The sequence below is a fragment of the Alligator mississippiensis genome, chromosome 13 (genome assembly GCF_030867095.1).
Source record: "Alligator mississippiensis isolate rAllMis1 chromosome 13, rAllMis1, whole genome shotgun sequence".
In the NCBI taxonomy this organism is placed as follows: Eukaryota; Metazoa; Chordata; order Crocodylia; family Alligatoridae; genus Alligator; species Alligator mississippiensis.
The window spans coordinates 49218268-49246081 of NC_081836.1; the positions used below are offsets into that span (position 1 = coordinate 49218268).

General features: G+C 42.5%; 1 protein-coding gene across 4 annotated transcripts; it reads right to left on the reverse strand.

Annotated features, from left to right (window-relative positions):
* Window positions 1–27814, reverse strand: PDGFA (platelet derived growth factor subunit A). 4 transcript variants are annotated; one of them, XR_001373935.3, is made up of 8 exons: window positions 27444–27814; window positions 27067–27163; window positions 18633–18737; window positions 16184–16371; window positions 5211–5337; window positions 3509–3591; window positions 2376–2489; window positions 1–2267 (listed from the first exon to the last, which is right to left on the reverse strand). XR_001373935.3 is itself a non-coding variant. In XM_006272354.4 (7 exons), the coding sequence occupies exons 1-6, from the start codon at window positions 27504–27506 to the stop codon at window positions 3536–3538; spliced, it is 636 nt and encodes a 211-aa protein (XP_006272416.1). In that variant the 5' UTR covers window positions 27507–27814; the 3' UTR covers window positions 1–2267; window positions 3509–3535. The 4 variants fall into 4 exon arrangements, 2 of the variants coding, with proteins under 2 accessions (XP_006272416.1, XP_006272417.1); XR_001373936.3 differs by lacking the exon at window positions 3509–3591 and having other exon boundaries at window positions 27444–27812; XM_006272354.4 differs by lacking the exon at window positions 2376–2489.

Here is a 27814-nt window from a genome sequence, read left to right on the forward strand (position 1 = left end):
TATTTTTTTTCCATCTACATCATTTTAATGGATATATGAATTCTTTTTCATTAGATATCTTTAGACAAAAAAAAGGAACTGAGCAACATTATTGGCATCCCACTGAAACATAAATATATAAATTACATTTTATACACTTTTTTTTTTTTTAAACGCAGACACATACATTCATGTGCATAACATTGTGAACAGTACACTTAGTGGAGAACAAGCACAGACAGGTTTAGTAAATGTATTTCCAGTTTTGGTGCTTAATGTAACACACTGAGAGAATGATCACAAAATAGAACTGTGACTAACTCTATCTTTGCATTAGCATCCAAAGCCAATAATGCCTGTTAGTTAAAATTGCTTTGTTTGGTTGAAACTGGACATAGCAATAGGGGGAGGTCTGGGGGGGGGAATGTTTGAACCATATCTAAAAGAAGTGGAAAAGTTTTTAAAAAAATCTCTCTCTCTCTCTCTCGTTTTTTTCCTTACGTTTTAAAGCTCTGCAGTTCATTCACTTTTGGAGACATTTAAACTGGGTGGAAACATGATTCTTAAGACATGCTCTTTTGTCATTACATACAAAGGAGAGAGAAATCTTTCATCTCTTTGGAGATGTTTCATAAAGAAAAAAGAATCCAGTAGTTTATTTTACATGTCCAATGTGATAATCGAAATAAAACAAAGGACATATAATCTAAACCACTGGGGAAGGGCAGTGTTTTGGCCAAGAGGGTAGCCAAGAATATCTGGCACAATACTTAATTTCCAAAGCAGCAGAGAAGGATTTACCATTACAAGCCATGGGAAAGCTGAACAGTTAAATCCTTCGGCACTTTGCAAATGTAGGAACTGGTGCCTGAAGACTTTATCTGCCCTGCTATAGTTAAAATATATTTTGAAGATATTTGGGCTATTCTACTACAAAAATATGACCACAAAATGCTTTTTTTTTTTTTTTCGCTTTTTTTGTTTTTTTTTGGTTCAAGAAAACATAGCAGGCTTTCTCAGGTATATAAAACTGTTAATTTTAGATAAAAATACAAACTTCACCTTTACAAAAACACATATTTCTGTTGAATACACATAAAGCATAACATTTTACCAAAAATAAAGAATTTTTAGGTTTTGTTCAAATATATGCAGCAAGGAATTTCCCATGCCACAATGACATTGTACAATGCGGATACAAGAAGAGTTTTTGTACATTTCACACAGCTCCAACATGTGAAATAAACGTCGTTGTATACTGATAAGAATGACAATTGCTAACACAATATCACTATTAGGCAACTGGCATAACTTTCAAAGGGAAATAAAGGATGTTTGCATGGGTATCCTATGATTTGTTTAAGCACGTTGCCTCTTTTTTTTTTTTTTATGCTTTAAATTACAGGGCAGAGGGGGGCAGAGTGGGGAACATAAACCAAAAACGTCTAGAAAATTATGCATAGGTATACCATTTTTATTTTAATACATCTCATTAGTTTGCATCCCACTAGGAGAAATACCATAATGCTTGTGTTCTGCTTACTGTTACACCAGTCTTCTATACGTGTTATCGGTAAATGTAGTCCAAGAGATAATAAAAAGCTAGGCAAAGAGTAAAAAGAAAGCTTAATAATCACTTTATGGTGTAAAAAAAATCCACTTAAGGCTCCCCAGAAGGTTTTTTTTTTGTTGTTGTTGTTCTTTTTTCTTATTTTTGTATAGACTTTAAAACACTACCAAGCAAGGATGTATTGTTTCTATAGTGTTTGCGTGGCATTTGATCACTTGATACATTCCTGCTTTTTTGTGTGTGTGTGCCTGAAGTCCATCAGTGTCCATCCATCTTCATCAAGAAAGCAGGCACATTTCTTGACATAAAGCACCGTTGACTGCTCTGACAGAAATCCACTATTCACTGAGATTTTTGTCATTTATTTGAGTACTTTTGGTATCCTCCATTCATTCAACTGTCTTTCTTTCTTTAGTTTTTCCTTGACTCTTCTCTTTTTTTTTTTCTCTTTTTTTTTCCCGTTTTTTAGATAGGGAAGCTTCCTATTGTTTCACAGAGTGCTACAATACTTGCTTTGATGTCACATTAAACAAATGTACATTGTCTCTTTGTTCTCATTAAGTGTCCTTTAGAGCCAGTTTTTTTCACTTGGGAGAACAAATAAAGTATACAGTCAATAAAGCACCATACATAGTAGGTTCAGGAATGTAACAAACCATGTACATCCATGTCCCAGAGAGAAGTTTGTTTGTTTTTCTAGCTTATTTTCACCTTACATCTGCAGGAGAGAAAAAAGATACAATAACTCCATGGTTAGAATCCAAGGTCCTATCCTCCGAGTAGATGTCTTCAAAAAAAAAACTATTCTGCATGAAGAGTCACTAACCTGGGACAAGAAGCTCTAAATGCTGTTTTGATTGAGTTTACATGCTCACTTTTAAAGACGAATTTTACAAAATCTTTGCTTCTATCATACTACTCCCAATAAATACCTGTTAATCTGAAACAGGATATCAAGTTTAGCATTCTTGAAAAATGATACATTGGTATAAATGAATATCGGACATTGGGAGTTCAAGTGCAAAAAAAATAAAAAGTGTAAAAGTGTTTCAATTAAATTCATCATCACCCAGCAGTTAGGCACATTTACTGCAAAATCCAAATAATTCCCGCTCAAAACATGAGAACCGTCTGCAAATGTTGTGGTTCATATGGCTTCCAGTGTTTTAGAAAGGCAAAAGTCTGTATTCAATTTGGGAATTTTACAGCTGACATCACACTTTGCCACTGTTGATCAAAGAATTTTAACCAAGCTTTAAAGTGAGAGCGGTTTTTTGTTACGCACTGTGAACGTCATGAGTTTTGATGATATCCTACTCTTGAGCCATTGTGATCATACATCCCTGGGAAGCCATCAGACCAATAAAGGTTCTTAGCTCTTTGGTACAAATAGTACGGGGCCTCATCACAAAAAAAATGGGTGTCCTCCTGGGTTTTATTAAAGCAAGCAGCGATTCAGAACATTTCAGCACATGTATAATCAGGCCCAGTTCATGCCAAAAAAAAAAGGTCGATGATCATGCATGTAATTAGATTCATCATACATATACTCAATGTTTTCACAACCGACTGCTTGGAACGCAAATCATTTGTAACCTGACAATTCATTCATGCATTATTATGTGTTGCTTTGACCCCAGGAATCAATAATAATGAAACGAAAGCAAAGGAAGTGGAACTTGAGATTTTGGAAGTTTAGGCATTAGCACCCTCGGAAAAAAAATTAAAACAAAAAGCAAGAAAAGGAAGGAGCTCAAGAATGTAAGATGCTTATGGTGATGTGTAGCTTAAAGGGGAAATACCAGCAGGTAGCATTATTAAAGCCAATCATATCTAATCTCTTTGCAGCCTTGAGGTAGCAGGTGTCAAGATTTGGAATAGTGATTAAGTTGAAGTGATGGTATTTGATTAAGTTTTCCATTACTTGTGCTATTAGGGTGTTCAGCATATAGGTCCTACCTGATTATCAAATAGTTCCAGTAGTTTTTAGGTTGGTTTTAACTTTTTTCGTTTCCGTTTTTTACCTGTTTCCCTAGGCCTTCCTGTTAACATAAGGGCAGGGCTGGTAAAAAGCCCTAAGGTAATGCATTTTGTTGAAAACTGAAGTAACAAAAACTCAAGATGTTTATCTTTCAAAGCAAACTCATTATCCTTTGCATTAAAGGTATAACATTATAGCTGCTGATTTTGAAACGCTGTTTATCAAGGTTTAGATAGTGATTAGACAAAAACAAGCAACCAGTAATCCAACATGGCCTTACAAGAGATCCGGCTATAACTACTGTGACTAGTGTGTCTTCAATATTGGCCCTTGACCCCTGGTTTTCCCATTGCCACCCTCTTGCTAATGCAAATGTTATTTTGCCTACAACTGTGGTTGTAAGTAAATGATTTCTTCTGTTGTGACTATTCCCATCAGGAAGCTGGTTTTGAACTGTTCTCCCAGGTTGGTTTTTTTTCATACATACAAAAAAAAATGCTGTAAACTCGAAATTTCAACTGCTTTGTCTCTGCCCAAGACAAACACTTGGGAAAACTGAATTGGATCAGATATGGGTTTCAGGTATGGGACATTAAACAATTTGCAAACCAGGGAAGACGCCGAGTTTTTATGTATGGATTAACAAGCAAAACAAACACATGCAGCTTGGTTTATATATTGCAGTTTAATGGGAACAGTTCCTAGTTTCTCTGCTTGTAGAGGATAATTTATAGGACCAGACACTTTCCCAGGGTTTCAGCAGCTTTGTGCCTATGGAGCAGCACAGGGCACCAGGATCTGCCCTTCTTTGCTGAGCTGTGTCTGCCACCAGCACAGAGAAGCTCGCAGATGGCATGAAACAGCATTTCCAACCCTGGTCAGGGGGGCACCTGCACTCCCCCAATTCTGAAAGTGGCAGGGTCCCTCGTGAGCTCACGTAAGTTAAATCAAAACTCCCAGGCTACTCTAACTTATCAGGGATGGGATGCGATCTGGGCAGCTTGCATTGTAACCAGCTTCCTGAATACCTCTCACCCCTTGCATTTAGTGTATTTTCGCACAGGAGAGAATCCAGACAGTTTTTTATAAAAACCACACAGACAGCAAGTATTCTTCCCATGAAACCTTTTCCTATATATAATGTAGCAGCTTTACGTTCAATGTGATGACTTAACAACAATCCCTGGGGCATATATAAGAGTGGGTACAGAAATGGCAGCAGAGTTAATGCTGTTGTGGGATTTCAAAAGTCCTTTCTAAATAAAAATTTTGGTCACTTCAAACACGGTCTTCCCCCAAGTGAAATAAATTCCCAGGCTAACTTCCTCCATAAAGTCCAAAGTGATTCTTGGATAGAACTGATAGACTTTACCAAAAAGCTACACAGTGAAACCTTCCAGTTAGGCAAGGTTTCTACATTATGCACTGTACGTTTCCTTTAGAGGGCACACTAAGAAAACTGCTGCAGTTTAACCTTTTAATTCAAAATCTTTTATCCAATACATATCCTAGTTTAATTCCATACCTTCAATATACAGAGGAGTGTCAACTCAATAGGAGTTTTCTCTTTGAGTTCAATGGGTGTACATGTTGACCTTTATTCTTTTACTGTCACAAGGACAAGTATAAATTTTCATCTGAAAAAAAGCATACATGCAAAAAAATAAAAGGAAGACATACCAGTTTCTTCTTCTCGATAATCTGAATTAGAATTTGATGATGTACAGGTGCACTCCATATGCTCTTCTAACCTCACCAGAACTTCTTTTAATTTTGGCTTTTTTCTAACATATTCCACTTTTGCCACCTATGAAAAATGATAGTGTATATGCTATTAACACATAACAGGATTGCAGATACACAGCTAAACGTAGGTATTTTAATGCAATTAGTCTCACTGAGATCTATAACAGATATTTTTAATCTTAGTAGAAAATTACCTATTTTATTGCACAGAATGTATCCTTTTCAATGAGTTTAGCAATTTTAAAAAGACTAGGGTATCCCCCCCCCCACCCCGCAAGAGGCAGAAGTACAACATCTTTGATCTTGACTTCTCTCTTATGTCAGTTTGAAGTCACAAGCAATTCAGGGTTTTTCTAAAGCAAGGTACATTTTTCTGTACAGATCCAGACATCTCCCCATATTCTGAATTATCCGCTTCTAATATATTTCTCTCTCCACCACATTTTACTGATGCTGCATTGATTACCAACTGATTTTAAGACCGACACAAACAGTGATGTTGAAATCACCAGTAAATAATCAGAAATATGAGGAAAAAAATAGCTCCACAAGCGGAAGCTGTTTTGAAACCCAAGATGTGAGTGACATCTCAGTAAGGGACAGTCTTGATCCCAGAGAATTCTTGGAGTAACCTGGGACAACCTTCAAATGAATGAGAGTTCACTTAAATTTAAAAGACAATCCTCTACTTGGGGGCAGGCATAAAGGAGATCAAAAGCTTTTAAAAAGTCTCTGTTGATATGGTACCCATCACACTCAAAAAAGAGTCTCTGTCTAACATGGAAGTGTAGCTGTGCAGAATGCATGTAATTTTGCTAGTATTTGCACTGAAGGTCCAGACTGGTCTAGGTTTTAGTGAACTATTGTGGTTAAACAGAGTTTAAGCAAATTGCAACAGAGTTTGGCTGGCTAGTATAGACTGTGACAGAATACCAACTAAGCAATGTTTTGATATGAACTGGCATCATTCACATTGACAAACCCAACCTTCCTACCACCCCATACAGCTACAGGTGAATTAACTCTAAGTGGAACTAAGATGAACAGGGCCACTCTGGTTTACACGTCGAATTTGCAGTGATGTGACATCAAGTACTCCATTTGACAGATGGGGGTTATGCGGGTTGTCACATAAAACTACATAATTCTAACACTGCATTGCAGTGCACTCCACTCTGACATATATCGGATTATATGCTTACCTGCCTAACAATACTGGTCCCAATTTTTTGCCTATTATTTGCATTATAACAATAATGGTTTTCTGCATATTGGATAAGTGTATGCATGACTTCATAGGAGCTCTGGACCCTCTGTCTACTTTGTGATGCAGCTGTACTGTGCTTAACTACATAACTGGTGAAACCGACTAGAAGCCGTCAATTGCAAGGCTTGTGAGGCGACCCTGAACTGACTAGGTCCTGTCAATTTCAAGACAGCCATTAAAGGAACATGGCCCTCTAAGGAACAATGTAACAGACCTTCACGTGATGCAAAAACCATAGAGCAAACTGTAACTGTAACTGAGGAGCATGGTTTACAATGACTGAATACTCCGGGTAAATGCATAGTCTTTTCTCAGACCCAAGGTCTCACTGTATCTTACACAAAATAAAAGAGTCTCTGGGTCAGTGACACCTTGCACAATTAACATCACTGTGGGGTGCTGATATCTCACTATCAGCCAACCTATATAACAACATCATCGATGCGGTTGTTCAAAATTACCACAGTATTTACGGTCTTCACCAGACCCTTCCAGTAATGGTGTGCTGATGTCCTTAATTGGGTTTCTAACACACCTACTAGCCTTGACATTGAGAAACCAGTGAGCCTCTGTCCTTCTGAAGTACAAAATCGTTCTTAAAAATGAACATAATGATTGAAGAAAGTTACATTTCCCAAGTCCCAGAAGCCTGGCTTCAGCTTTCTGAGGACACACTACCAGTGGCGTCTGAATGAACGTAGCAGGAGCAAGATTAGTCCTGGCACCATTAAAGTCAATGGGACTTTTGCCACTGACTTCAAGGGAGCCAAGATTTCAAACTTACATTTCAGTCACTGTCTCCTTTGTCAACAAGACCTGGAGCCTATTTTGATTTGCTCAGTAAACAAAAGTTCTGCAGAGACAGATGCAGTAGCTAAAATATCCACATTAAAGACATTTTCCAAGGTTGTCAGATTTCCATACAGATTTAGAGCTGGCTGCAACATGTAAGAATACTTTTACGGAAAGGTCAACCATGGGTCAAAGCAATATGCTTCAAAATCTTCTATCAGAGTCTAACTCCACCAAGGCTTTGAATGCAAAGATTTGAAAATGTATGGTACATTTGAGTCATCCGGCATCAAAGGATGACTAATCCTCACAATTTACAATAACAAACAGTGATTAAGTCCTCCATAACCAGAGACACAGAAAGAGACCCAGCAATCATGAAAGAGCTTTGATATCTGCCATGCTTATTCCAATTGTTGGAATTAACTGGCAGCATTGAAAATTACATGCAACCAGAATAAACTATAATCAAACTCTTTTTTAGTCCTTCCCTGGTCTTTTTTTTCTCCAAAAAGACAACTATATATACACCCCTTCCACTATTGACTTTGTATTACATGCACTGAAGAATATAAGTGGAGATATTTAAAGACTGGGCATATAGGAAAGCACAGCTGCAAGGGATCTCATGAGCCTGTTCCAATGCTTGACCACCTTCGTACTCAGAAAGTTGTTTTTAATCTCTAGCCTAAATTTCCTGTACTGATGTTTGAGACCACTGCCCCTGGATCAATCCCCTACAGCCACAGAAAAAAGCCCATTTCTTTCCTCTCTAGAATTGCCCTTCAGGTATTTGAAGATTTATCAAATACCCCCTTGGTCTTCTCTTCTCCAGGCTAAATATTTGAGCTCTTTCAGCCTTTCCTCACAAATCTTGCTTCCCAGGCCTCTCATCATTTCTGTTGCTTTCCACTGGACTCTTTCCAACCTGTCCACATCTGTTTTTGTGGACACACTACTCCAGGTAAGGCCCCACCAGTCCTGAGCATAGCAGAAGACTCAGTTCTTTTGATTTTTAGAGACACATCTATTAATGCAACACAGTAACCTGTTGGCTTTTTTTTTGTGCAAGAACACATTGCTGACTCATATTCAGCTTATGGTCCACTATAATGGATGATAACCTACTTCACAGACCATTCAAAATGTGAGGCTTTCACGGAAGTACATCTGTAAATTTAAACAGACCCCACGCTTCATTCCCTCTTCCTGCTTCAGGCAACACCAGTTACAAAAATGAAGATTAATAAGATGCTGTAAACATTCATTTTTGCAAGTTAAAGCAACGCAGAATACAATTAAATTGCAAAGCCTATGTCATCTCATAACACCTGCTGCCACCATGGGATCTATAATTAATTCTAACTCAAACTGATACAGGCTCAGCGCCAAATTTGCAGCTGGTGTAAACTGACAGCCATGCCAACATAACAGAATATGGCCCTAGATTAGCATCTTTTGGCTTCATATTTTCATCATTTCCTTCATCCCCCTCATCCTGCCATGGTGTTTAACATTCTCCTTGGAGCAACAAGTTAATCACATGCTATTGCGCACTACCCAGTGTTTTGAAGTGGTTAGCCATAAGCAAACCACTCATTCCACATGATCCCCTTTAACTTTTGTTCAATGCAACAAAAACCAAGAGCCTTGATAAAAAAAAAAATCAAGGAAATATTATTTTATCTCAGGGGGAGATCACTTCTATTTGTGCCTTTGAAAATCTATCCATGATATAATAAACCACATCCTATGACTTGGGGTACAGTGTTTCTGTCCCTATGATCTTTGATCACACTCCTATTATATCGATGGGTGCTATGTAGCAGTTATAAACATTTGGTCTGGTGGAAACATATATGTGATACTGCCAGCCCCAAGATGAAGGAAGTGCTTTAGGTTATTCAGAAGTATTACTAAATGAATGGCAGTAATGGCTTTCCTGCACAGAGTCTGAGCTTGGAAACCCTGAAAGCATGTGAGCATAAAAATAACATTAATTCTGGTCAGGAACTTACAGGAAAGTCCTCATCATGGAAGACCACTTTTATATCAATTGCATGTAGGCATTAAAAACTCAGAGCTTGCCCAAATTAGGATGTGGATTAGAAATGGAACGACTAAACCAGGCATCTCTGCTCCACTTCAAAATAAATTAGCAACGGAGGAAAGGAATGAGACTCTATGGACTTTGGCAACCCTAAAGGATGCAATTATGAGGTGAAGATAAAAAGACAAGATGGGGTATAAAATTGGGATCTTTAGAGACAAGAAGTCACCTGGGATCAAACTACAGCTGAGGCAAAGTGTGTTTGCCTACAACAGCTACAAAACTTTATGGCACATGAATTCACTGATGGGATGAAGGCAAAGAAAGATACAGAGCAGGATAGAAGACAACCAGGAGAGAACACCAGGGAGAAGGGAAGTAGTAGATAAAGGGAGTTACTACAAGATGCAACGCATGCAGAGAAGATGGAAGTGTAAATTCATTCCCTTCATGGCTCATAAAAGCTATTTAGATTGACCATTTTCTGATTTGTAGAAGCACTAGTCAATAATATGTTGGGGAGGGAGGGTGTTTAAATCAGAAAAATGGCCTCTTCAAAAAAGAAAGCAGTCATTAAAAAATTTGCATTTTTCAGATTTTTCAGTAATTTTTAAAGACTTTTTCAACCAATTTTTTTGTAAAACAGTTATCAAAATAGCTTGTTTGCTAATATGATAATCTAGTAATTTTAGGAAAAAGAAAGAAAATGTTATAACCATTCTATAAGTGATACAATTTCACCAAAAATTAAAGATGCAAGTCTCTCTCAAACACCAAAACATGGAAAGCATGTTTTTTTTATATCATGAGTTTTACCTGGATTGGGACAAATTTTCAGACCCGTGTGTGTATTTCTTTGTTCTACTATCCCAACAGTGTTTCTCATCTTGGAGGGAACAAGGATGCATCACTTTCTTATAAGCATATAAAAATAAACATAGTTCTTATTGCCCATCCACCGCCTTGTGATGTGTTGGAAAAAATGAGAATATGAAAAAGGGAATCAGTAACTTGGTTGTACTCAAGCTCTTGCTACATTTAACACTTACTAAAGAAAAATCAGAGAACTTCACTTGGCCCCAAATAGCAATCCAGGTAAAAGGTATGGCTATGGATGATTAACTATTATTCAATTTAATTGCATTTGCTTTGGCCCTTTAAAGGAGGCTATAGGTCAGGTGTGGTCATGACAAAGGATCCTGGGAAATGTAGTCCCCTTAGGGATCCTGGGAATTGCATGCTGTTGGGAATGATGGGAAGGCATACCAGGGCATATAAAGAGCAGCCTTAAGCAAGCAGAAACTAGAAAACAGATGGAGTAAGTGGAAGAGGGTTGCTGCTGCAGCAAGAGGAGTGAAAAAACAGCCTAAGAGGGGTTTGTGGTTAAGAAGTTAGGAGGAAGCCTAAAGAAATGCAGGAAGGAACCCAGGGCAGTAACAAAGCAGGTGAAGGGAAAGACCTAGAGCAGCGATTCAAAACCAGGGTGCCGTACAATGTTAGCCCTGAGGTGTCCAAATGCGATTCACAAAATAAACTCAGAGATTTCAACTAGGAATCCACAGTGTTAAAAATATTTTGACCTGTTGTGCCCTTTCTAAGCTCTTTACAACAGAAGAATAGCTCTATTATTTTTCTGTAGTCAAAACATGAGTGACAACTCAGAGCTGGCATTTTCTCAATATAAGGAGGAGTGCCTGCAGCCTAACTACTGATGTGGAGAACTGAGTAGTGCTGAGTGTTTGTAGCTCCTGTGCTTGCTTAAGATCTGTGCGCTGAGGTGTCCAGAAGGACAAACCATGGACCAGGGAAGGAGTCATTGAGGAAGTAAAACTAAGGCAGCGATAATGAAGTGATAAAACCTGTGAGTCAGCAAGAAATGTTTTTATGGGTGGGTATGCAGAACATATCGGTGTCCCTAGCCTGTGACATGTTCCCCTAAGTAGTACTTAGCAGTCCAGGTAAAATGTTCATAATTCATACAGAGGAACCACTGTAACATGGTGTGGGGAAAGCAAGATACAGAAACCAAGTGAGGTCTTCAGGTGTGGAAGTGTTGAGTTACTGCTGTAGGGACTAAGCAGCCATAGACTCTTGTAGGTGCCCAAGACAGAGCGGTGAGAGTGGCTGTCGTTGTGATGGGCCTTGTTTTAGCTGGTCTCTGAGAAACCCCTTTCAGGTGTTAGCCCTTTTGCATTGACCTCCCTGGTGTGACTTCTCCAACTTCTCCATTTTCAGTCTGGACCCTGAGCTAGGCTGTGTTTGCCCAGTGTGTCTGAGTTTGGGTACCTGCGATCCTTCTCGGAGTTCCCGTAGTCAGACCGCCATTCTTTAATAAGGGGAAAAGAGGATTTCAAAACCGTTGTCTCTGTCTGTCCATCTTACCCACAGGCTCATCACTCCTTCACTATAACCCAGGAAGGCCTGATGTCCTTCAGACATCTCATCAAGTCCTGGTGCCCCAGTCTGGTTTCCTCCAAACAACTGCTTTAGTGCTTTCAATCTGTGTTCCTGTCTTCACCTCTCTGAGAAGTAGCTTATCCTTGGCTACTCTTTCCCTTCCCACCTTTTTTTTTTTTTTTTTTTTCATGCCTCCCTATTAAACTAAAACTGGATGTTTTTGGAGTAAACATCCTGATCAATGCAGAGTTTAGAAATCACTACAGAGCAGTCTCATGCCCATCTTGGATATGAGTGGAGAGAGATCATGGAAAAGTAGGTGGAATGATGCTACTATTGTTCCACAGCGTGAAAAGGAAGGCTGTTTTTCCCCCCGATGTCCCTGGCATTAAGATCAGCTGCTTAGGGTTGGCTCTGCAGACAGGGCTTCCTCTATAATGTTCATCAGATCCATTCTCCTAGCTAGCAGGACACAGCCTGAGTGGGAGAATGACCAGGTACTTCTCATGACTATTATTAACTAGATTAGCAATAGTCACAAGAAGCAATTGCAATCAAAGGGATACAAAGGTCCATGATATGCAAGGTGGAGAGAGCATTTAACACATTTCTAGGATTAGGGTAAAACTAATGGGAACTCTCAGCTTTACCAGTTCCAGAGGTACCAGACAGAGTCAAGGGAAATACTCCCACAAACAAACCCCAGCCTACACCATTCCTCAGGCACAGCTCAGGAAGATGAGATCCTTTGCCACAGGGATCCCGCAAGACCCTATTCCAGTCACACTGTGGACTGAGCAATTAGAGTCTGCAACCTAAAAATGACACATGGATTTGATAGCAAAAACCTGCCAACCTTTCAAGTCCGAATCAATGACTGGGTTCTTCCATATTTTTGTATAACGATATAAGTAGGGGCCATAAGAACGTGAGGGTCACCAGCAGAGGGAACTTTCAAACAGCCATTTCATTTGAATCAAAGACACATTTTTTATGCTAGATACAAATAGACTGTTTGCTGAAAGCAGTTTGCTTTATAATCTGGGATTATAAACATTTCATAGACATTCGGGCAGGAAGGGACCTCGTAAAATCATCAGGCCCAGCCCCCTGCCCCAGGGGCAGGAAGTCAGCTAGGGTCAAAGGATCCCAGCAAGATAAACATCCAAATGTTTCTTAAAAGTGTCCAGAGTCAGTGCTTGCACCACCTCTGGAAGGAGTCTATTCCAGATTTTGGGGGCTTGGACAGTAAAGAAGTTTTTCCTTATGTCCAGTCTAAAACGGTTTTCCAGCAGTTCATGACCATTGGACCTTGACATCCCTTGGGGCGCTCTGGTGAACAGGTGCTCCCCCAGATCCTTATGCACACCCCTTATATATTTATAGGCAGCCACCAGGTCCCCCCTGAGCCTGCGCTTTTCCAGGCTGAAGAGTCCCACAGCTCTCAGCCTCTCTTCATAAGAACTGTTCTCCTACCCTTCGATCATGCGCGTGGCTCTCCTCTGCACGCTTTCCAGAGGAGATGTGTCCAATGTAGGTGTTCTGTTGACATACAGGCAAAAGTGCTTCTCACACCCTTTCTTTCCCTGACCTGCCTCTTACAGGGCCCTGTGTAGTGGTGCCATGGTAAACTTGCTACCCTCCACAGCATGGGTTCAAGACCCTGGTCTGGCTTGGTTGTGTCCCCTTCCCTAATCTACCTGTTGGAGAATGGACATCATAAGAAGGAACTTACCATGGTCTTTCATCAAACCAAGACTAAAGGGCCATATGACAAATATTAAAGCCATCAGCTCCAGAAGCATCTCAAGTGCAACAGGAACCTGCATCACCTTTTTGAGAAGACACAGCTTATGCCCTGCTATACTGATGTTGTGCCAGGTCAACTGGTTCGTGTAAGGGTGGACAAAGGTCATAGCACCCAATTATCCCTCTAGCTAGCATCACCAGAAGCACTGGCTAAGAGCTCCAGCTCAGCCCCGCTGCCTGGTGCACTTGTGATCTGATCTGAGGCTCACTAGAATCTGCAGGAGTCTTTCCATTGGCTTCAACAGTCTTTGCATCAAGATCAAGAGGAAAGGGATGTCCCTGACCCTGTACCCACCTGCACTGCAGCTCCACATCCTACTACTAACCGTTGATATTTGGGTAAGATATCATTTTGTCCGCTGTGGCCCTCAGGGGTGTCCAGAAACATCCTTTGCTTTGCCTTGTTAGATAATATGCCTTCAAACCCACTGCCTGACTTTTCTGGGCAGACATGTTGGCAGTGTGAATAGGCTTGCTATGATCTCACCACCTTGTAAATTAAAAGAGGGTGGGCGGGGGGAAGCCTTTTCAATGTTAATCAAAAGAGAGCTTTTATATAGTCTGACATGATGGAAAAACCGAGAGCTCTCCACTGCATTCCAGGAATATCCCAGACAGCCCCTCAGACCAATTCCTCCTACCTTTCCTGTGACCCTCGCACTGGGCTTGCTCAAGCATCACACACACGCGCACACACACACACACATGCACACACAAAGTCATTCAGCTCAATGTGTTCTTGCCAAAAGGCTCATAAAACAATTAATTATATCAAAGGCTACAAGAGGATCTGACTCTGAAGGAAATAAATATGGATTTTGTTCAAGGATCTCTGGTGTGATGGTGGGGTCAGCTTGCAACCTCTACAATAAGCATCCTGTTCCTGTTTGACCTCTTGTCCTTTCTATTTAATTACTGTTTGGAGCAGGGGAACTGTCTTGAAGCTTTCTGAACCACTGGCTGATGGGCGTATCTGTCACTGGCACTTACGCAGCCCTAGAAATCAACTTCTCAGATGATCGCCCTTATAGTTTGCATGCTAATAAATGAGTGCAAGTCCAAAAAGGCCACTGCTGTACCACTGAATGAGATGCCAAGTTACATGGGGGGCAGCAAGACAGGTAACATCCCCGACAGTAACATTAAAACATCCTAACAGAAGCATCAATTCAAGTTCTAGGATCCTATGCAGGAGGAGAGTGGCTGTAGCAAATGCCACTCAACTTCTTCCGCACCCTGTGTGTTGGAAAGGCAGAAGACAAGAGCCAGGCTGTGGTGTAGACAAGCTACCTGGAGTTCTCATCAGGCAGCACAATTCTTTGTTGAGCATTTGCATTTACATTACTATCCCTTTGCACCATGTTAATGCATTAGTGGAAGGATCTGAGCCCACAAAACAGGTGGAAGCAGGACTGGGCCCACAGATCATAGCACTGGGCTTGCCAGTGGTGGTGTTTTACTCCTGGTTCAGGAGGTAGTTTCATTTTAAGCCACTATTTTAAATGACTTAAATTTCTCCAGCTGATTGTCAGCCCAGTGATCAATGTAACAGCCCCATATTTTTCTTTTTCTAACTTAATTATGTCTGCAACCAGTTTCAACATCCACAAGTGAATAGCATGCAAGTGTATCAGGTACTTATTTTTGGAAAAGCTGAGAAAATCTCCTCAGATATTTGCCATCTTATCAGAGCCGGAAGGGTTTTTCAGCCATTTAGAAAATAAATAAAACTGCCCACATTTTTGGGTGTGTTCAGATACCTTATAACTGGCTCAGACATCACACTTTGCATTTGGAAGGCATGTCGGTTAAATAAATGAGTCTGCAGCACCTCTTATGACTCCTCAGCAAGACACAGTGCCTGCTACAGTCCATTTATTTTACTGGGCAAATTCACTTAGAAGGATGTTTATTAAAAATAGAAGTCAACTTTAATATTTGTAAGAAATGGGGCAACAGGTGAATAATGGGGCCAATAAATGGGATTCTGTTGTCCCTTATGCTGGTGCAAGTCTACAGACTTAATCAGGTCCCCTGATTTACACCGATGTGAAAGCAACATGACTATAATAAATACTTCATGAAATATTTAATGGAAAACTGTGGCAATGAGAAAAGGATTTTGCCTAATGAGTTAATAAAGCATGATGCCCTTGAGTCTCTTGCCCCCAGAGACAAGATCATTTGAAACACATTTTTTTCAGATCAGAAGTGTTATGTTGTCACATATAAAAGCCCCAGTTTTAAGCGGCATAATATTTAATTAAGGAAATAATATTCTGTACAGTGGATTGTACAATCCCATGCCCCTTGAGTCAGCCTCTCTTCTGAAATGCTAGTTCTGTGCTGTGACAGATCCTGGGAAAGCTCCAATGAGAACTATTTTTGCTAAGATTTTTTTGGTTAAAAACCACCCAAAAACAAAATGGTGTCCACGACAATCAACTCTACAAGCAATATTTTCTGTTAAACAGATACGAAGAAAAGTATCTGCTAATAGCAGAGGAGAACATATTTGATTGACTGTCTGAAGCACCAATCTTCTTACAGCAAGAGATGCCCTCTGCACCTGTGCAGTCACCATGTCCTCACCTTGACACTTCTGTGATGTATCCGTGATGGCTGGCATTTCACACTGCTGGTGTTGCAGCAGCCAGTGCAACGTTTCACCTCCACGCATGGTGGCCATATCAGGAAATTGGCAGAGGTGGGATCAATCTGACTCCGAGGTATCTCGTATATAACAGTTCTTGTTTTGCAGACAGCAGGGATGGCTTCCTCTACAAACACAAGAATTCACACCTCCAGGTGAACAGCTGCTCTCGCTTTAGAGCACAGATACTTTTGCTATGAACATACGAGAATGAATCCCAACCAGGTGGCCTGCTTTAATGATCAGCCTTGGTGCTGGGCTTGGGGAGGCTGCCACCCTTGACTTCCTATCACACTGAGCACATTACCCCAGAGCAAAGCCTGAGCGGCTCTACACAACCAGACCATGAAATAGGGACCTACCGGCTCAAGTTCCCATGCAGTTCAGAGCATCCACGCTTAAATGGAAATGCTGGCTATTAAAAAGTGACAGTAGGCAAGGACAGTCTGACACCTTCTCTGTTGTAGCAGTTCCCGACCGATAGGGATTGGTCTGTTTTGCAGAATCAGGGCCAGAACAGGCATGTATGTGTCATGCAACCGCACACCAATTGTCTCTATAACATCAATGATAAACCTGATTTCTGAAGCAATCTTTCAGTCCCGCAGCTTCAGCTCCAGTAACTGCCAAACCTCCTTTGTCCATCATCACAAGTGTCATCGTTTCTCAATAAAGCTGATGAACCAGTACACAAGTGGATGTGAACAAACCATTGGAAAAGTAAGAGCAAACCAGCGACTCCGTTCTGTGTTCAACTAAGTACATTATTCTGCCAGATCTCAATCTACAGCAACTAAATACTTCCTAAGAAAGGAGAAGTGCTGAGAGACAAGTGTATATTTCAGACTCTCCAGGGCTCAGAGTTTTAGCTCTATATATTTGCTGTGCACTGAGCAATGGGCTGCACAACAGCATGCTAAAGCCTAGCTGCAGTTCACTAGCTACTCTCTGAAGCATCTGGGTGTCTCTTGCACCCTGGGGGGCGAGAAGGTAGGACTTCTTGAGAAGTGAGATTCTCAAGTACAGGACAAGAGGGTCCAGGAAGAAAATATTTCGTTTCTTTCACGGCAGTCCCTACTGGGCAATCTGGACAGCAAGAAGTTCTCTGAAGGCAGCTTGGTTTTTTTTTACCCTTCTATTGAAGAAGCTATAACAGTTGGGGTCTTGTGAGGAAGGGAAGGAGTCAACGCTTGTACCTCTTCACTATCTTCAGGAGAAGTCTAAGGCAAAGAAAAGGTAGCTTGGTTTGAACCTGTAACTTGAAAGCCTAGTATCCCATCTGCAGTTGGCTTGATTTTGGACACGTTCCATTTTGGTGAGCAAGACACGTCCAAACATCTCTGTCGAGTGGGTGGATGTGACAACAACGGAGGATTTTTCTTCTTGGTCTCCAACGTTGCTGTTAACCTATGATAATAGAGGGCCTGATACTGCAAGATATTTGGCAATTCCTACAAGTTGTTGCGCATACTCAGTTCCCGTTGACTTTTAATGTGAAGAATCCAGCACCTTGCAGAAACGGGTGCCAAGTGCAGCAGACTGTTTCTAAACCACTGTTCTCTAGAGGCAGTCAGTGCAACAGGTGCGCTTGCCAATTTGCACTGCAAATCCAGGTGGATAGCATGTACTGTGCTATATATTGCATGTGGTCTCAGTCTAGAGTTAAAGTCTGCTGACTCCAAATTACCTACAGCACATAAGAATATGTATGGGTTCACAGATAACTAGAATAGTCAAACAGTTGAATCTAATCAGATGGAACAAGAGCTGTTTGCATAAAAATTCCATTTTCAAGGGAATTAACACCTGTTTCATTTTACATCTGTAAATTAGCATAGATTCCATTTGACATCCAGGCTTCTGTTTTGACACCATCATTAGTACTTACTAGGGAAAAAAATGCCTTGTAAACATGCCTGGCCCTCTATGTGGTGATGGAAATTAATGTCAAAGCACTTTGCTCTCTCAATTTTTTGGATAAACTGTTTTTGAAATAAAGAGTCAAGCTGTTTCCTTTTCCAGAGCTTCTGTACTGAAAACCCCACCAACTGTTGTTGTTTTGTTTTTTTTTTAAGCCAGTTGCTGTAGTTGTTCCCGACACTATGAATTATACATTGAACATTGCCACATTTGCTAATAAGGGTCTGGCTTCTAACATGTCACAACTGGAAGGTGAATGTAAACCATTTATTCGTGCATGTCTCTCTAGGATGGATTACCAACCAGAAAGTGATTCAGACGCAACAAGTGATGAGGTCAATAGAAAAAGCAGAAACTATACACGGTCTTTTCCTTTGGCTATGTTAGTTTTTCACAACAGTGCCCTACATGACTGCCCGAAGGAGCCCCCATTATCTGGGTCTATAAGAACAACTAGCGGGTTCTTACCGATGCTTCTTTTTCTGCGAACAGGTACAGGGCGATTCTCTTGCGCATGTTTTGCTGCGTGAACGCTATGAGACCTCAAATTTGTTTCTGAAACTTCGTCATATCCTACAGCAGGGAACAAAATATTAAATCTTAACTGTGTCGTCAGTACGACAGTCCCTTTTATCCTGCTCCGCAAACGTGAGGATAACGCTTTGTCATACACCCACTCTGAACCAACTCCTGCCATTAATTACAATCCCGTTAACTCATGCCAATAGAGCTGCCAAGACATACGTCAGGGCAGAATTTCACATTCAATTTTGCTTATGAAGCAACATCATTTTATATTCAAACCTTCATTTTATTGAAAAAAGTCAATCTTGTACGTTGCATGAGAAAGCTGACCCTGAAGCAAAACAGTGCTTATGAAAGGCCTCAAAAACTTTTTTAAAGCTGAAGTTCAGTGTAGAAATAAGAACATTTCAATTCAGCTACACAGATAAACGTTTGCTTAAAAGTTACTCCTAGAGTCCTGGCAGAGTACGTCACTGGACGTCTACAATGCTGAATACACCGCCATAAGCCCCATAGTAAAATTACCACGTCTATAAACACTCTCTTGTCTGGCTTACGGGAAAGCGCATGGGCTAAGTTGAGAACAAACAGCAACTAGCCTGAGTTTCCTTTTAGTCTCTGCTGCAGAACAAATCCCTAGTGAAGTATCCTAACCTTTGGAGGGGTATCTGAAGCTACTGCAGACTCTGGGACTGCATCCAGGCTTGTCTTGTTCCCTAAATAAGCCTACCACATGGGTTCAAGGGCCATGAGAAAAAGCATAGATGGAAAACTTGGCATTTCGTTTATCATAAAAAAACACGAGAACGACTGCTCCGCTGTTTGGTTTTGTTAAGCGAATCGCTCCCGGTCAGGTCACATGCAGTGGGCTTTGGAAAGCTCTCTCGAGCACACACTGCAAGTGGGGGGCGGGAAGAGATAAACAAAATACAGACTGAAAGGGAACTGGATCCCAGCACTTCAAAGCCCAGCTCCCAGCACTCTGCTTCGCACAGTGCCCTCTGTGTCATAATGGGATGTTTTACAGATTTTTATGGATGGCTCCCAGGAAAAATGCAATGTGCATAAATATGCAGAAGGATGGCACAGGCAAATCGGCTGCGCTTTCTGCTTGCTGAGAGTATGCAACGGTCTGCCATCTCCCGCGGTTCTGCAGTCCTTTCTGCTTCCGCGTTTCGGGATGCATCCAGACGACAGTGGGACCTGTTTAACACTTGGCTATGTGAACAGTACGACTCGCGCACGGTTGCTCTACAAATAAACCAACTCCCTCCCCGCCCGTCTGAGGAATCACACTCAGCTCAGCACCTGCCTGCCACTTCGGGTGCAGGGTGAGACACAAACCCAGAGGCCAGGTGCTGACTTAGAAGAACCACATGCTCTTGGGGATGTAATTTCCCACCTGCCTCGCCCTTTTAAATGGCATTGCCTTTAGAAGCAGGAAAAAGATTCAGCAGATAGTCCAAATGCAACCTCAAATGCACGTTACAATATAGCCAATCCTGCCTATTTTCTGAATTGGGGACAGGTCCTTGCCTGCTGTTCTCAGCTTTGGAGTCTGTCTGTCTGTCTAGGAATATGTGCGTCCCCTATTTGAGCACCTTGCAATACTGAATGGATTTTATCCTCGCAACACTCCTTCCTGGTGAAAAAATCCTAACCTCATTTTATAGACAGGAAACTCGTGGATTGGGTAGAGGAAGTGACTGACCCCAAATGACCCCAGATGTTGGGACTAAGCTTGGGTCTCCTGACTCCCACTGGTGCCACCAGACCATCCCTCCCACCCTAAATCAATTAAGTTAAGCTGATTTTCTCCACTCCTCCTGCCTGTCAGTGGAACGTCAAGGGCTCAGCAGAATCCAACCCTTATCGCTGATCTCCCTTGCAGAGCCTTATTCTGTGCTACTCCTCTCTACTTGAAGCAATACACTGGTTTTCAAAGAAAGTGACACAAACTGCTCAGGCCAAGAGCTTGAGTGCAGGTATTTCTGCTTACCTGCAAACAGGGTCTGTAAGGCTGTAAAACTGATAATCTGAGCCTCACTTCTTGGTGGGGGCAGCTGGCTGGGCTGAAAAGAGCAATCACTCATGATACCCTGAGTCACAGGGGCTGATCGTGAATTGGCTGCATAAGCAAAACCCCCACAGAAGATAACTGATTTCAGGTTCTATGAAGAAAGTAAGATTGAGGAAAGTAATCTGCTACTGAATTAACAAGGAGCAATGGTCTCAAGCTGCAGCAAGAGACGTTTAGATTTGATATCTTAGGAAAAAACTAAGGTGGTGAAGCACTGGTACAGGTCACCCAGAGAGGTGGTGGACTCTCCATCCATGGAGGTTTTTAAGACCCAGCTAGACAAGACCTTGGTGGGATGATCTAGTTGGGGCTGGTCCTGCTTTGAGCAGGGGGTTGGACTAGATGACCTCCTGAGGTCCCTTTCAACGCCAATTTTCTGTGATTCTGTGATTCTGCCACTCATATGTTAAGCCAGGTGCAAGAATGACACATGCTCCCAGAGGTTGGGGAGGCACGGTGACTGCCCACAGGTGGTGTTGGCACTGGGGGTGGTGGCAAGCATGGACCAGTGATCAGTGACCACCCACAGATGCCACCGGCAGTCGCCAGTGGCAATTGGCAACTACCCACAGATGTCACCAATGAGGGTAGGGGTGGCGAGCAGCGACGGCCCACAGACACCACTGACACATCTCCTGGGGGGTGCACCGCTAATCTCATGGGGTGCACGTGCACCCACGTGCACCCCCTACACATCGCCAATGACCAGGTGCTTGAGACTCCTTTAACCTTACTGCAGCATCATGTTCTAAGCAAAATATGCCAGGACCAAGGTGCCACTTGCAAGCAAAGTGCAGGGCTCCACGCTTTAAGAAGGATGTTGGGAAGACAGAGTCCAGAGGCAGGCAACAACAATGATAAAGGGGTGGCAGGCAAGTCAAATGAAGGAAAGTTGAGGGAACTAAGTATGTTTAGCTTGGAGAAAAAAGCCATTAAGGGGAGACATGACAGCAGTCTTCAAATATGTGAAAGCTTCCCATAAACAGGGGGGACACTTTCTCTCCTGCTGCAGAGGGCTGAATGAGAAGCAGTGGCTTTCAACTGTGGCCAAGTAGATTTCAATCAGATATCAAGAAGAACTTCCCTGCTGCTAGAATAGTGAGGCAGGGGAACAGCCTGCCCTGAGAAGCTGTGCAATCTCCTTCACTGGAGGTTTTTAAAAAGGCTGGATGAGCATGGGTCACGGATGATTTAGAAGCAGTATTCCTGCATTCGGACAGGGGTTGAACCAAAAGACCATTGAGCTGCTTTTGGCATACCGAGACAGATCACAGAGAATCATGAGACAGGCAGGCCATTATTTCACTAGCCCCTGTTCTATTGGATGCGATGCCATAAGAGTTACTAAAAAGAAAGCTGCCATGTTGCTCTGACCTCCTAGGAGAAGGGACTGTAACACAAGCTCCAAAAAAACAAACAGCGCACAAGTTCCATCAATGACTCAACATCATCAGTGTCTTTTCATAAGCATGTGTGTATTGTAAGATCACTTTTGCAGTGCTGAAGGCACTTGGCCCTATCCTGTATCCATTTCGGAACTTGGAACTTATTCCATCGCCCGCTGAAGCCAATGGAAAAATTCTCAGCCCTTTACACAGGATGCTGGATCGAGCCCTGAAATCAATAGGAGCTTTGTCTGTGAAGGACTCACAGAATCTGACCCCAACTAGTCTTGAATCCTTATTTATAACCAGAGGAAAAGATTTTTGACTGATTCAATGGATAAAACAATGGTGCTTTAACGATCAGGAAAAAAAAGAATCCTCCTGTTTGTTAAAGCAGCACGGAAACTAACACCGGATCTGCCAAAAGGTCTCCCAAACCAATGATGTCAGAAATTAAGACTATTTTCCCACCAAATATTAACCAATGGTATAGAACTGAGGATGTCCAAAACAGGCAGTGCCCTCGACTCCCAGGACAGTCAGGTGGAGTTACAGGGTTCCACCACCTTACTGGATCACGCCCTATGAGCAAACAAAGTTTTACAGGGAAAGGAACGATTCTCAGTTTATTAATGTAGAAAAAATGTATGTCACTAAGTGACTGCTGAGGGTGCTGTGCTGAGCAAAATGAAGACAGCTTTCTTCTTGGATATGGGATAGGTCATTGAATAAAAAAAAAATGTCTTCATGGCAGCTGATCAAGTAATTTCTCTTTAATCTTTTATGCCCTGATGCACTGACAACATTTTGATGATGGGTAGAAAAACTCCAGCAATTAGCCTTGGTCAGTCCATTAATGTGGCTGAAATAGTTCTTTTTGTCCGACTGGCATCTTTCCATGGAGGTCAGGGAGTAGCTAACATACAACTCACAGAGCTCCTATGACACTGCCAATATGTGATTGCTGCTCTCCTAAAAAAAAGAATATGGAAAGTATCCTAAAAGAGACTACTTTTAGATAGTTCTAACATTACTATGACATCATTTTCCCATGCAGTTTTTGCTCAGAAGGTAGAGTCCCAAACATATATATATATCCACTATATACTTCCGTTCTGCTAACTGGGTGCCATTTTGATGCATATCCCAGATGTAGAGGTCCAAAATCCTGGGTATCATGAACAATTTATGAAATCCCCAATGCCTCTCTCTTTTCAGGATTTGAAAATAGTATGCAATAGCCATTACAGTCTCTCTTACAAATCAGTCATGCTCCCAACAAGCTCAAGGCAATGTCAATCTGTTTGATCATGTTTCTAGCCAATGTAATATTCAGACTCAGAGATCAATGGCATTACATTTGAAAACTTGGATCAATTAAGGAATTGAGATAGCACTATGCAAGAGGTCCTTTTACCTACATGTAACAGAGAAGAACAGCATTATAAAACTCTCTCAAACCATATTTCTTGCATCATTTGAGGGGAAAGGAAAAGAGCAAAATACAGAGGGCTGCATGTCAAAAGCCCACCTGCTTCACTGCTTCCAGGTGGCCTAACGTAAGCTAACGCTTGCACCCTTGTCCATTTTTAATTTGGGACATTATCCAAAGGCCAGTGAAGTCAACAGGAGAGTTTAGTGGATTAGCTTGTTTGTGGTTTAATAACCTAACACAATTACTGCTCTTTCCAGGTGTGTTATTTTACAATATACTGTGTATATTGCAAAGCTGCTTCTGCTGGTTCATAGTCAAAGGCTATTCAATTCACAAATCTAAAGTGCTCCTCGTGGCGGTAGGACTAGAATGGCTTGGTTGGTGCTTTTGCTCCAAGTAAAACACACGCCAGCACGCATGTGCACAGAGAAGCAGCAGCCTTTCCAGGACAGGGGAAAGACTGTGCGATCGGGAGTCTCACTGTAGTCCAAGCAGCAGCAGGAGGCAAGTCGAATATGTGATGAAGTGAACTCTACCTCCCACAGGACGGAAGGGAGGGGAAAATGCGGAGAGCAAGACCCACTCTGCTAGCCAAGGAAATCTGAAAGGCAGCGAAAAGGAATTGCCTCTGTTTCAATGATTCATTCTCTTCACTGTTAGTAGTGAAGTCGTGGACTTTGAGTGCTAGAGCTGTTTACTTCCTGGGATCATGCCGGCTTTATATCTTAAATAGGTAAGGTCAGTCTTTTCTCTTTCACGCTGTGAAACTCCACTCAGATCCAATGGATTTATACCGCTGCAACTTACAGGCCTGATCCTGTATCTGGCAGCACTCCTATTGCCTTCACTAGTTTGATTTGAGGAGGGAGTGCAGGATTGTGCTCCAAAAGAAGAATCTTGGCCTGGATTTTCTTTATTGAATAAATTGATAAGCATTATGTTGGATGCTGTTTTTCTTTAAGTAATACACCAGATGGTCTGGGGGTGTGGTTTCTAATTTTATGAAGGGGGTTATCCATCATACTTGCACTACAATATAGAGTCAAAATCTGTCAGGATGCAGGAGCTGCCCACCACGACTTAACGAGACTTGTTTTGAAAGCATGTGTATTTGCTTTGCTGCCAGAGAGAGAGAGAAAAATCGGCTGCTCCTCCCTTTGTTTCCCCACCAATTCTGCCCCACTTCTCAGGAAAAGCAGAGATTTGCTGCATGAATGATCCTACAAACTCTTGCTCGGAAGAGTAATCCACGGTACTTGAGTTCCCCCCCTGAGTTTACGAGCCCTACTCACTCAGGAAAGCACTGGCACGAACATGCACTACAACGAGTAGTAGTAAAAACAACAAAAAAATGGAAACTGTCTTGTACAAATCCGTTAAAACTGCAGTTGTTACCTAACAGATGCGTTATACTGCAAGAAAGGCAATCCTCCGCTTTCCAAAATATTTTCTTTGCAGCACTAGCTATCAGATATCTGACTTTTTTTCCTCTAGCTCAAGCTAATCTTACAATGCTCTAAACAGGCCCAAGCCTTTATTGCCAAAGGAGACTAGCTGAATCCAGTTTTTTAATTGATTGTATTTTTATGGCAATAAGAAGTCAGGGGAGTAAGGATTACTTATGAAAGTAAAGCTTGCCAGACTGATATATTTAAGCATAAACTGAGATAGCCATTGACTATGTTCCCAGTAGGGATCAATATTGGAACTACTACTTAGAAGAGGGCTTTGCAAGGACTAATCGCAGGAGGAACATGGCAAGACTGGACCTTTCCATTTTATTTTTAATTCTATAAAACAATAATTTTTCACATTCAGCTTTTAAAGGACATTTGTTTCCTGCTTCTCTGCCACTTGCTGAACCAGTGCGTTGCAGTAAAGGGCCAGAATGAAATAATTATTTACCTAGTGGCGAACAGCAAGCATGAACAAAATTCAGTTCGTTTCCTACAGTAATCTTCTCTGATCTGCCACCTTCTCTAATTTATTCAACTGGCACACCATTGCTTGTCAGTTTGCCTCTAGACACGGAACCGTGTGAACTTTTGCTTTCGTCGTAAGTGGTATTTAAAAATGAAGCACTTGTTTGTTATGCTGAAGTATCCGGACATACTATATTCTGGGAGGTACAAAATACTGCCTCAAAGATACCGGAAATAGAGAATAGGGAAAATTCACCCGCCCTTATTTCTCCAGCAGCCAACATACAAATTTCTTGGGCCCTGGTGCACGTGCACGGTACAGACTGCAGTTTAGAGCAGGCTAATATGCATTACGCACATTCAATTCAGGGTTTTGTCCCTGCCTGAAAGCTTCCTTAATCCCAACTTCTGTTTCTAAAAGTATCAACCCAATGCATATCAAGCTAGTAATTAGTAATGAGCCTTTATGGCAAAGTACCCTGAAAGACAGGAGCATTTTAATTTTCACTGTAATGAGACACCAGTTACAACATAATTACATAAAAATTAAGAGCTCTATCAGTAAGCTATGTTTCCCATACATTTCTGTTCACTAATACTTCACCTAACAAGAAGGCAAGCGAGTCAATCAAGACCTGGTAGCACTGAATGATAATGATTTAAACAGCACATATTTCAGAGAAAAAAATGCATAGCATAAGATTTTTTTTTTTAAAGGAGATGCCCCATACCGCTGTGAGCAAGACTCCTTGATTTTTCTCACAAAAGACACGGCTCTACCAAAGATGCTGTTTCCTTCTTCCACAAACTAACAGAAGGAACCACCAAAAGCAAAGGGCAACAACCCAACCTTAATGACACCCATTCAATGCTGCCATGATGCTGAGATCTTTATACCAGGGGGTAGAGCACTGGTGAACCGCACATTCTCCCTCCATTGCTTTGCATGCTTAACCAGGCAGAAAATAACCTTGTGCTATTTTCCTTTGAATAAGGGCGGTATTTGTCAAGGGTAAGCACCCGAGGAAGGGTCCTGGTTAAGATCAGAATGGACAGTTTATTTTCCTTTTAATAAACCCCAGGTCTTGAAAAAGACATGACTTCATTCATAAACATTGTTTCAAATATCTCAAATGCCTCTAGGACAGTAGTTTATAGAGAGCCAAGCCGGAGAAGAACAACAAGAAAGGTTCGGGAAATTCTTCTTTGCTGAGAAATTAAGAGGTCTGGAGCTATAAAGGTCAGGGAGTTAAAACTCAAAGAGTTTCTTTCACCATCTGCTTGTCTGACTCCTGAGCCTGACCTGGGAGTGGATTCTTGTCTGGAGGTAACTGAGGAATTGCTGCCCTTGGTCTGCATCTCTCCCAGCCCTGGTTTGGCTGGAGGGGGGCACACCTGCGGGTCCCTGCTCTGGATCCCGAGCCCTGCGCTAGATCCGTCTGGTAGGAAAGGGCGACTGGAGGGTTCAGACCCGGCGGACACGTGCTGATCGGCGCGGCCCCAGGTGCCAGCAGCGGCATACCAGGCAAGGAAGGAAGGAAAGAGAATAATTTACCTACGGAATCAATCTCCAGGAGGCGCTGCAAGTCGCGGATGCTGTGGATCTCGCTGTGCGCCAGCCTCTCGATGAGCTCCTGGGGGATCTCAGCCTCCTTCAAACAGACCAGACACCCAATCACGGTCCCGGGCCAGCACCTGCGGAGCCCCCGCTCCCTCCTCCCCGGGGCCAGCAGCACGGCTGCGAGCCCTGCGCCTCCCGGCCGGGCTCCGGGGCGCTCGGCGCTGCACGCCGGCTGCCTCCTGCAGCCTGCGCCCCCGAGCAACCGCGGGCTGGTTGCTCACCCCCCACCCCCCAAATACATAATAAATAAAGAAAAAGAAAAATCCCTTGCATCTCCCCCCCTTCCTCCCTCCCTCCTCGGCAGCACGTACCTCCGAGAAGGCAAAGGCCAGGTAGGCAAACCCTAGCAGCAAGGCGCCAGCCCAGGTCCTCATCGCGCGGCGGCGGCTCCAGCCGCGGCGGGGCTCAGCACCATCCCTCGGCGCCCGGGCGGGATGCGTTTGTACGGTCCCTAGTGCGGACTAGTCCCGCCGCATGCGGGCGGCGCCCGGCGGGAGCCCATCACCTGCGCGGCCCCCGCGCTGCAAAGCCACCCGCGCTCCTGCCGGCGGGGAGATGGATGCCCCCTTCCTGCCTCCTTCCAGGGGGGGTCGGAGCCAGGCGGCTGCGTCTCCACCGTGCACCGGGCTGGGGGGGGTTGCTCCGGAGTGGAGTGGGAAATAATCCCGAGGAGGGGAATATA